The 12,068-nt window shown below is 35.5% G+C and overlaps 1 protein-coding gene across 1 annotated transcript in view; it reads left to right on the top strand.

Annotated features, from left to right (window-relative positions):
• The window catches only part of GABRG1 (gamma-aminobutyric acid type A receptor subunit gamma1), a 59,610-nt gene extending 48,336 nt beyond the window's left edge, over positions 1–11,274 (top strand). The window contains exon 9 of the mRNA XM_040063991.1: positions 4,671–11,274. Coding sequence (XP_039919925.1) covers positions 4,671–4,949 — 279 coding nt within the window. The 3' untranslated portion in view covers positions 4,950–11,274. The remainder of the gene's footprint in view (positions 1–4,670) is intronic.
• Positions 11,275–12,068: the final 794 nt, after the last annotated feature.

Below are 12,068 nucleotides of genomic sequence, written 5' to 3'. Positions count from 1 at the left end.
GAACTGCCCATGAAGTGTGTGCCCACAGAGATGGTTCTGTGGAGGCACAGTGTTCCTGAAAACAGCACCTGGCAGAGAACCACAGCTAAAACAGTAGCCGTAAAGATAATGTGAATGGACTAAAGGTAGGAGGATTTCTTTGGATCTGCCTCACCTAACTTAGTCTTACAAAGCTTTGCAAAGGAAAATACTTATTATTGGCCAGTATTCTGAATCCCACTACAGAAATTCTATCTTAACTCTTTTCAAAATTGGCTTCCATGTTTCTTCTTGGTTAATAAACCAATGACATTTTTATGGTAAAGCTCCACACATCTCTGTGGCAGTGCAGGCACAGCCACACATCTCAGGATCAAGTATTATTCAATTTTAAGTGGCTTTGTGTTTGTGTAATAAGAATACTGTAATTTCTAAAGAATTTATTGCTGGAAGTCAGTACAAATATTTGGAGGTTGTTTTTAAAGTAAGAAAACATTGGAGATGATAAGAGGAAGGAAAATGTTATAAAGCCCCTTTCCAAATCATCTCATCAAAAGATGCGGGAGTGTACCTGAACCATAATACCAGTTGCCTTTTCTGGATGAAGGCTGAATACCAGCTCTGTATGAGGTGAAACAGAAATTGATATGAAATTGCAGAAGTAATTGCAGATATGGAAGTGCAGAAATCCCATTATGAGCCATATCCATTCTGCAACTCATGCCAACAAGAACTGGTGCCCCCATTCTGAGCAGCACTGCTGTGGGCCTCTCTCTTAGGGGGACGCTGCTAGGCTGTTGGGACTTGATAGCAGGGAAAGAAGAGCCTTAGGATTCACTTGGTGAGCTGGTCCAAGGGGATCAGCTGTGTAATTAGGACAAGGCTAGTGGTGAAGAGTTAATACTTCCTTGTGCTGCCTTGGTCAGACATCACTCTGAACCTCAGGGACTCCTGAGCAGCCAGGAAAACTGGAAAATGGAAACCTCAAACCTGCTCCCTGTTAGTGGTAGAAACAAATGTGGGCACAAAGGGCAGAATGCAGGCTTTGGCAAAGGCCACAGCTGAGTTATGGGGGAGGGTAAAAGATAACAAAGGGTATGGGGGTGTCCCAGCGTCAGCACAGCAGATTCAATTTCAGGTTGCTGCTGTAATGGGGTCTCAACAATGTTTAGTGAACAGGCAGCTGAGTAGGTCTGTGCTTGGCATGAACAGCGCAGAGAAGGCAAAGATATCAGGAAACACTGCTTTATTCACACCAGGCAGATATTAAAGATCAGCTGCTGACAAATCAAAAGGCACTGAAGTAGTTTGCAAGTATGCTCTATTGAATGAAATAATGACACTTTGCAGAATCTGTTCACACATCGCCCATGTGTGCAATAATCTGCCAAGTGCTTTGAGATTTTTAGTGCACAGGAAAATTTTAAATGTAGAATAATGATGAGAATGAAGCTATGAAACAATTAATAAATACCTGGAATCTGCACTATGATTAAAATTAGCAATATAATACTAAAAATACTGTTCAATTGTGTTTTACTAGGTTCTTAAACAATGCTTTTTATTTCTAAGAAGTTGAAAAAAGAAACCTTTCTGCACAGAATTTTTTCAACATGTTATGGCTGTAAGACCATTAAGACCATACAAAATAAAGAGATTACACTTAAAAAAGGGAGAATTAAATTTAATATACTTAGGTGCAAGGATTCTAATTTGATAAGAGTTTTTCTGATGATGTTCTATAAAAAGCTGTGACTTTTCTTGCTCCAAATAAATAAAGAAGGCATCTAATTAGTTGATGGGAAGTCATACCATTACAAATACTTTTTTTTTCTTTTTTTTTTTCTTTTTTTTATTTTTTTTTTCCCTTTTCTTTTTCCCCCTTTATTTTTTGTCAAATACTTCTATTAATTCTTTTTGTCTTTTAGTTATGGAAATGTAACTCAAATAACCAGTTTAATTTTAAAAGTCAGTTTAATTCCTTCTGAAAACTCATTTACAAGTGTGGGGTTTTTTTCTTCCGGAAACTTGCCTTGCATAAATATTCCATTTCTATTGCAAAATGCAATAAATGGTTACTATTCCAGGAAATTATGCCAATAAGCCACAATAAACGATCTTGTGGGGAAAAAAAAAAAAAAAAAAAAAAAAAAAAAAAAAAAAAAAAAAAAAAAAAAAAAAAAAAAAAAGGTGAGATTTTACAAATGATTACAGCAGTTTTATCTTAGAAAATATGTGCTGGCATCGTTCAAGAAAGGTAATATGAATTGGCTTATGCAAATCCACATTAGGAAGGATAATGAATCTGGGCAGGAAAGATTAAACTTAATTAGTTGTGGATCTTGTTCTGATCATCATTTCACCTGAAAAGAATGTATCACTGTGCCATGATCTCCACAGAAAATGGCTTTCTTTTGTACTTGTATTAGTGTTATTGCAGAATAATTGGGGTTTGATCCTATCAGAGTGTATTATGAATGTTCTCACAATGCATGGAGTTTTATCTACAATTTCAGTAGGCATATCCATAAAAAATCAGCATGTACTTCTAAATCTACATGTTGTGGGTGTGGTTTTTTGTTTTTGTTTTGTTTTGTTTTGTTTTGCTTTTTTTCCCCCAGTTTCTGCCAATTTATACAAAGGCATTTTCTTGTGAGGTGTTCGTCTTTTTTCCTCTTTTCCCTTACACTGCCTCTTACACACATCCTGTGTATTTCCTGTAGGTAGTTAAGTCTACAGGATGACTGTGTCTGCCTCTCCCAAGCCACCTATTCAAACTTGTAATTCAGTAGCCACCTCCAGTCTGTGCTGGTGATGTGAACAGTGGAAAGCAGTACTGTAATTTTTTCCTTCTCCCGTGGTGTTTGTGTGTTGAAGATTCCTGTTTCACCCCACTAATAGAAACAACTATGCCATAAATCTTACATGGGCAAAACCAACAAGTGAGAAAATTTTCGTTAAACCAGAGTAGGTGTGAATCAGAAATAGACATCTTTCCCTGTTTGTCTTCAACAGAATAATTTTTTTCCTAAGTTCAAAAATAATTGAACTTATTTTTTGTCTTAAATAAAAAAGCCCTCTTTGCAATGCGCCAAATTAGGATAGAAGCATGTAACTCCTGTTTCTTCGTATTGTCAGTATTTAATCATAACTGAAAAGAATAATGAGGTCCTTTAGGATGATAATTAGTTCCCTAGGTCATCATGTATAATATGTTTTGAAACAGCAGTCTGTGTGAAACTTCAGCTGGTAAAGACACATTAAATAAAGCTATTTGAAAATATGGTAGATACTGCACTGCATTAACACCATTCCTTGGGATACTGGGTAAAATGCCCCTGCAGCAAAAGACTGTCACCTTAACAATATAGAGCTCTGTGTAGTGGCCAAAGTAGTTCCCAGGAAGTGGGACAACAGGACTTTAAAGCCTAACAAAAAGCTAAATGATGGCTTCCCACTTTCCTTATTTTTTCATGTGTTTTCATGGTCTATCATGTATAAGTGGTTAAGAGAACTTAAAGACCCAGTTAGATTTTCTCACTGCTTCCTTTCCTGCTGTTTTATGGCTTTACATGACAAAATACGAAGAATGTAGAAAAGTGAGAACACAATGTAAGAGTAGTGTTAATGGAACTCTTCTCTTAGGTCTAAAGATTTCAGAAGAGTTGCCAAATGTGAGGTGGGTGGGGTAAGTTGAAAGAGGATTATAAAATATTTTAAAACAGCCATGAGATTCAGAAAGAGAAGATAAAGGACAGATGAAGAATATCTTTTGAAACAATCACAGGAAAATGAGGATGATGGGTAAAAAACTGTGGAGAAACAAAGAAATAAAAGGGGGAAAGGTGGGTTGTGTTAGTGTAAGTAAAAGGAAGGTGGAAAGGCAAAAGCCACAAGTAAGGGAATAGCAAACACTATATGTACTAGGCAGTAAGCCACCCAGATTTTTTCAATAAGAAGTGTTAACATATATTACACTGAGTTTTTATCAGATACAAGATGGTTTTTATGCCCACAGAAAGTGAAAGTAAGAAATAAGAGCTGAATTAATCAGTGACTTGAGTGACATTCTCCTAAGGAGTCATGTCTTGGATTCTAAAAGGGGGCTGTATTGTTTAAAGATTTAACATCTGAGGGTTAGATGGCGTAGCCTGGCCTTACGTGTCTCAGTCTGTTAAACTTCACCAGTGATGCTGTGCTAAACCCTTTTTTTTAATCTTTTTTTTTTTTTTTTTTGTGAAAATGTAGCTTCCAGAAACACATCCAGTCTAAAGACTCCAAAAGATGGGAGGACCATCATTGCTTTGTTAGTGATGATTACAGCATGCTTATGGACTTGGGTGTGACCCAGTTGTCAAGAAGTGACTGACTTGAAAATGTTTTTCTGTGTTGTGTAGATGGGATCAGCTAACCCTGTCTGTGTAACTAATTATCTACTATTCCCAAATCCCAGCACAACCCAATATTCACTGTGACAGCTGAAAGTCATTCATGATCTTTTGCCTGCATGCGCTAATTCCATACAACAGTTCATCACTTTCTAAGCTCTCCAAACTGTTTTTTTTTAATATGAGAACTTCTGTATATTGTACTGGAGGTGATTATATTGCCAGGGAAGGCCTATGGAATTATTTAATGTGAGGATAAAAATGCACAAACCTATATTTCACTTTTTTTTTTTTTTTCTTAAGAAACCATCTGCAATTGCTGTTCGACCTGGATCAACACTAATTCCAATTAATAACATTAATCATCTCCCCGAACGTGATGATGATTATGGATATGAGTGCCTAGAAGGAAAAGACTGTGCTAGTTTCTTTTGTTGTTTTGAAGACTGCCGCACAGGATCTTGGCGAGAAGGAAGAATACATATCCGTATAGCAAAAATTGACTCCTATTCTCGAATCTTCTTTCCAACTGCCTTTGCATTGTTCAATCTTGTTTACTGGATTGGCTATCTTTATCTGTAAATTTCAGAGGTTTGACAAACTCAGAAAAAAAAAAATACTAGTTGAATAGTCATTAATATTTTTAACTGAGCAAAGATTAGAGCTGGTCTAAAATGACTCAAATTGTTTGTATGCGTTAAAAATTTGAAACAATGAGAGGAAATATGATGATGTAGTCTCCCTCTTGTGATCAACTGTAGAACTGATACTGGTATTTTGAAGAGAACATTTTAAAATAAATATCTCTAAGATTTGTCTTTCCTGAACATACATGCATACTTTTTTTTTCCAGCTCTAAGAAAATGCAGAATCACAGGCTATGCTATTTAACTGTACCATCCTATATAAGCTCTCAATTTTAATCCTAAATGATTGTGCTGGAGGATTTTGTAGCATCTCTTACACCTTTACAAAGAAAGCCTTAATTAAATGGGATTAGTTACTCTCATCTGTTTCATCCATAAGGTGATGATTTTTTTAATCCCTAGTTTTAAAAAGTTGAAATGTAACATTTCTTTTTTAAATCAGCCATTTGTTCTCTCCAGTATGTTAAAAAGTGTGATTAGATGATAATTAATCAATTCAGATTTATACAGAATGCAGATATTAGAACAGCAATGGATATATCTAAACCCAAGGGTAATTCTGAGCTTGTCTTATCCTGACCGTGTATAGAGACTTTTGGCTTTCAACCTTAGATTACATTTATATTTGTGCTGCATTTCCTGTTACTTTACTATTGTGAGTTCCCTGAAGTTGTCCAAGAGGTCTACAGCTTTCAGAAATTGTTAAACAGCTGCCATTGCTTGTTCATTTCGTGGAAAACAGACTGATGTTGGCCAAGATTCTGGCCATTAAGCATAATGATCTTCACATTCTCAGTGTTGGAGAAAAAGTCATAACCCTACATTTGAAAGAGTTTCTATCAACAGGATTTGGAAGGCCTGTAACCGTGCTATAGTCATTGTACTCCAAGTCACTGTGTTAAATCCTACAGTCCTATGAGTTCAGTGTGTGATCTGGTCCACTCTTCATACACCATGGTTCTGTAGAACTGGTTTGTTACTGCACATGCCGCTCACTGAGCCAAAGACAAGTGGTATTAATATATTGAATGTGTGGTATGCATTGCTGGGTAATTACCTTCTTGATATTTGTTTGTTTCTAATGGAAAAGACATGTTATGGAGGGGGAGTTAACATAATCCTTATGCATTGCAGAACCTTCTCCAAGATGAGATACCTTCCCCCAGAATCATAGGACCAGTTCTCTGTCCTTTCTGTGGTGAGAGCTTTGGTAGAAATCCTGCAGTAGTAGTCTTTCTGAACTGACTTCTTGGTGTGGATGGTTGCTGGCTGGAAGCATTTGGTATCTCATTTCTATTTCTAAATCCATTGTCTTCATTATGGAAACATACAGTCTTTCCTCCTTTCTCAAAAAGAAACTGGTCTCAAGTGAGCTTGCAAAAATTACTGTAAAATTAAGATATATATTAAGTAAAAGTCAGCATTACACAGAAGACCTTACAGATCTTTAAAGAGGATTAATGGGATTATCATTTGGCTGTAGGTAAGGATGTTCAGTACTAAAGATAAAGACACGATTAAAAGCTAAGAATAAAAAATGTTGCATGAAGGTCTCCCCCTACCCCCCAAATATTTCTGTTGAATATGCTCTCTCCTCTGAATTTCCCAGAAAGGATTACTGTATTTATAGTCTAACTGGTACCAGGCATAGTAAGATGTGATATACAATTCACATTTCAGAGGAAATGTTACTCCAGTGTTCAGCTCCAAAATTTAATAGAGAATGTGGGATTATGTGCAGTTGTACTGGAAGGAAGTGCAACAGAAGATCCAATTTTAATTAAATTGGACTTTATTTCAGTATTTGGCTGATGAAATATAGGAGTGGTTGAGAGAATGTGAAAGGCCAGATGAGGAGGATGGCTGGCATTATTTGTGGTATGACCTTTCTGAGTACCAAGCTCTTCTAACTGTTGGACTGAGCGTGGAAGTGTGGTATCATTAACAACACTGATCTGCTATAATTTATTGGTTTTTTAGAGTCTCATTTTCATAGAATGTTTAGTCCAAAAGAAATATACCAGTTTTAGTTCCATAATGTAGGTTGATGCTTTTTGACAGCATGCTGAACACATTCCTCTGTAGGAGGGATGAAGGTGGCTTCACTAGTATGTTGGATAAGTGCTTGAAAAGCAGTCAGCTTGCTGTACAATGCAAGGCCTAGATTTAGTGAGTTCCTGAGTTTCATTAATTCACCTTTAAACAAAGGAAACTTAAAAGAACTTGGCACTTCACAAGAGGAAATAAAAATTTCACAGCCTGCTCTCCTCTGGCTCATCTAGTTAGCTTTTTCTATTCATGTGGTTGTCGGTTGCCAGTCAGCCTCCAGTGACTGAATTGGAGAACAGAAAACGTTCAGAATTGGCAAGGGATGGATAAGTCTTTCATCTCTAATTTCTATGGAACAATGTAATGGAGTATTAAACCTATTGAATGTTATGGTTGTTTGGGTTGTGGGTACACTTGCTTCTGTCTGTTGACAAACTTTTCTGTGTACTTCATTTGTTTCTGATGAAATAATTTTAGTTTCTCATAGTACCATGGGTGCAAATAGGAACAAGAATGCAGTGAATTTTAACATGGCACATAATAAATGTGTTATTTTACTCCTATGTATTTTCTTTCTAATCTGGATGTAAACACTTGATTTCAAGAAATCTAATTGATACTTAAAAAAAAAAAAAGCAAGAAACAGAGAGTATAATTAATTTGAGTTAGATGCTGCAATCGTTTTTCAAACTTACCTGGATAAAAAGTTTGTTTACTCTTAGCTGGGATCACATAATGGGAGTCATATTATTCTGACCATCACTGCATAAGCACACATGTAAACATATTCCTAGTTAGTACTGTTATTAGACCAGAATTCAGAAAAGAATGCTTATGTACTGTCATAAAGAGTGATGCTATCTTGAATTAATGCCATTACCACATGCTTCATTTGCACTAATTTCAATAATGGGTGTTCAGTAGCTCAAATAATTGAACATTAAGGATGGGAGCCAGAGCCTTTTCAATAAGAGATTTTCTCATTGAAAGAAAGGGACATAAGAGGAGAAATTTCTGTAAAGGCAGAGAGTGGAAAAATTTTGGGAAAACTGTTTTATATTACATCCATCTTTGGCGTCTTCTGAAATGTATTTTTCAAAAAAAGGAGACTTTTCCTTGATATTTCTATATTAGTGTTTACCACTTGTCTGTTTTAGTAGTGGGTACAGATCAGTGTGTTATTTTGTTGGTAAGGTTCTGTCTATGATTGTACCTCACTGATCTTCAGTGTATGTCTTCTGTGTCTGAATGAATCTGTTTTATGTAGTGGCAGTGCAACCAAAGCATGAACTCTGGGTAATGTATTTTGTATTCACATGTTGATGTGCTTCAAAGACTTTAACCTTATCCATTTTTCTGGCATTCAGAGATATAGGATTGTGTAAGACTTTGAAGGAGGATCACATCCAACAGTATTTTTATAACTTTCTGTTCTTTATTTGGTAAGGCAGTAAAACATTTCTTTAAAATTGATATATGAACTGTGCTTTGCATTTTGTGAACATCTTACAATTGAAAGTGAACAGGAGGAGTCTAGATTTAAATATCTATCCGCCAAAAGTAAGACATGTTTTATTTAATTGCATCAGTCATAATTTCTGTCTACTGTTTCCAAATAGCTGAGAACTAGTGCAAATACATTTTTCTGGTAGTATAATTATTTTTTCAGAATTCACTGTAGTTTCTCTCAGTTATAACTTAAATGTGATCTTTCATGTTTATGAAATGTTGTAATTTTTAGTCATTATAGTAGATACAGAAGACAGAAACTAATGTAGAATTCAATAGTTGAAAAATAGAAAGCCAGGAATCAAAAAGAATTACTGTGCTTCTGTTCCTAAAAAAGCTCAGTGAATGTCCACATACCTCATGAATGTGCTGGAGGAGGTGAATGACTCACAGGGAGAGGTAGAATTTTCTCCAGACTGTAGAAAAAGCTTTTGCTTTGGCTCATGCCATGGATTTGCTACACAAGTGGTTCAAATGGAGGAGAGGAATGGATCTGTCCTCCCTTTATCAGTGATCTCCTGGTTCTGCTTCGTTTCTGTCAGAACAGCAGCTCTAATGCCTTCTTGCCAGATGAAACAAAACCTGAAAATATATATTTATTTTACTCTTAGTTAATATTTCACACATATGGGTGGGATAATCTGACAACATACAAGATTATGAGCAAGTTTTTCTCCAAGGGAGTTTGCAGCTGGAAGCTGAAGGATGGCTTCTTGTAATGGGCATTTTTCACTCGGTTGAGATTCTGTACTGAAAACTGGTGGGAGGAAAGGAAACAGTGGTGTGAGGGAAAGATTGATGGTAACAGTGATTCCAGAATCAAGTTACATGGATCTGAGCAACTTATATTTTGTTCATAGGTTTCTCACTGGTATTTGTGGTAATGCCCTTGATTTCCCTGCCACATAGTTAAATATTTTTACTGTTTTAAATAAAAAAAAGGAAAATATTGTGAATTTCCTATACAATAACTGCAGACTGAATGAGCAATAGAAAGTTATCTTGAGTGAACATTCTGGTGAAATGTCATACAGAAAATGATAATTTTTTAAAAATCTCCATTTAATATTAGAGATAAAACCATTTTTAAAATTACTGAGTATTAATTAGTGCAGTAATTAGCACTGGGAAAGGCCTGGTACAGTTGTATTTTTGATGCTACGATGCTAGTGAAGAAACAGGACATAAACTGATTTTACTCACTTGTAAAGCTCGCTGTGAAAGCCAGAGGGGTAATGAAGGCTTTAGCAGAAATCTCATATGGCCCTTGGAGAAAGGAGATTGGCTAAAACTGGAGCAGACCAAATGATACAGCCCTTTTTACCATAGGTGGGCCCTGTTCACTTGTAATATATTGACTCTGAAAAAACTGTGAAAGCCTCATGATATTTTAAGGAGAAAAAGAAAAATCTGTAAAATTCTTATTCCCCTTCTCAGTGACAAATCTTCCTTTGCCTGCAAATTTTGCTTACGATACATCAACATCACTTAAGCTGTATGAGGAGGGCCATGGGGGATGTAAGACAGAGGACTCGTAAACTCTTCTACCTTGTTCTTTCTAGTTCCTTTTCTTGGTCAAGAAAAGAGGCTCAGAAGGGTAGGCATATGGCATGTGTAAATGAGGACAATTTTTCTACTGACAACAGGGCCTGACTCCCACTGACAGGATCAAGAGGGATAAGACTCTGCTTAAAGTAATAAGGCTTCTCTTTTATAATTCTTTATAGTAGCTACTTTTCCAGATATCACCCAGGCTTACCTGAGATTCAAAATATTTTTCAGGTTGGAAGTAATTATTTTGTGTGTTTCTGGCTTCATACAATGTCTTTATCATCATGGTTTTAGCTGTAGTAATTACCATTGAGCCTTACTGAATTCAAAAGGGAAGGTTTCCTCTTGAAGTTTCCTTGTTCAGGTGTTCCAGGTAGGAGATGGCTTCCTGTCAAACATTAAAAAAGTGATTTTCAGTTGATCCTGCTGAGGAGACAGACTGGCTCCCTGGGGTGGCATTGGGATTTCTGTGTCATTTAGACCTGAGAAGGGTGAAGGCTGTTAAAACCAGTGACCACTACTGCCTCTACAGAGGATATATTACTTTTGCCAATTTGATATTTAAAAACAAAATCTAAAACTGTTACAATGGGTGTGAAATGAGGATGAGTCATCATTTTACTACAGATGTATATTTTCCCTTGAATTGTTTTTCTTCCTTAGGAAGTTGGCATATAGGAGTTTTTGGCTCGTGAAATATTACGAAAAGAGGTGATGGTCACTTTAAACAGTAAAGTCATGTTAGTGCATCTGCCCAACAATGGCCTAAGAGCAGTAGAAATGAAAGCACTTCCCCTATAGTTCAGATTTTCTAAGAAAGATGAATGTGGAAATTTGCATATTCATAGGCCCAGTATTAATATACAACCTGTGTTCACACTTCAGTCACTAAAAAAATTCTTAATGGTTTGTGCATCTTCAGAGTATCTTTTGTATTTCCCACTGTTTTCCACTACAAACACTTGGACTCTTTGTTGAACATGAAGAGTTGTGTTGTGATACAAGAGTTGTGTTATGATACTTTTAATTACAGTTTAAATTGCTATGGAATATACTTAAGAATCTGATAATCTCATAGTGATTCTTATATATAAAAATTTGAATATTTTTACTTAATTTACTTAAGCAAATAACACTGCTATAATTTATATTTCCCTACATTAAAGTTTTATAAACAATTGCAATTTATGATCTAAACCCTAAATTTACAGAAATATCTTTGAAAAATAACACTTGTTGATTTATGATATGTCTCAGTAACTGTTATATTGAGGGTCCAGTATTCAAATGCACCCGTAATCCAAATCTCTGTCTCAGTGTCTATAGTTCACATAATGTTTCAGTTACTCAGACTTCACACCTTACTACTACATCCTTTTTATTCACTGTAAAAAAAAAAAAAAAAGAAAAAAAAAGAAAAAAAAGCAGCTGATATTTTTAACTAGCTAAGTGAATATTTATACTATGCCTTTAATTTGATAGTGTTTTGGCACCAATGGACAAAGTTGCAATAATATGCCTCAGTGCTCCTTTTAAAGTTATTTATTAATGCCCTTGTGGATAACTTACCGTAAGAAATATAGAACATAAGATAAATGTTGTAACTTTCTGTACTGCTTCTAAGGTTTATATATAAAGTAGATGATACTGAAGCAAAATTATTCTTCCATTTCAGTTTTCCTTCTAAAAACATCCTCAGGGTATTATTACTAATATTATCATTATGCTGATATTTACAGTTCCACTTAGTTATTTGGTACTTTTCCAATAGTCTTGGAAAGTATTAATCCATTATTATATTCAATTACCTGGAAACATCATGTTATCCTCACAGTCTTTTAATGTGATTAAGCCATGACATCTTCAGCTTCTCTTAAAATGCCATAATCTTTTGTGTGCAATACCAAAACTAAAGCATTTTTGGGTATTAAATTGAGTTTTACTT

This window comes from Hirundo rustica, chromosome 5 (assembly GCF_015227805.2).
Source record: "Hirundo rustica isolate bHirRus1 chromosome 5, bHirRus1.pri.v3, whole genome shotgun sequence".
NCBI classification, from domain to species: domain Eukaryota; kingdom Metazoa; phylum Chordata; class Aves; order Passeriformes; family Hirundinidae; genus Hirundo; species Hirundo rustica.
Note: the sequence above shows the minus strand (reverse complement) of the source record. Positions and strands in the feature narration are given on the sequence as shown.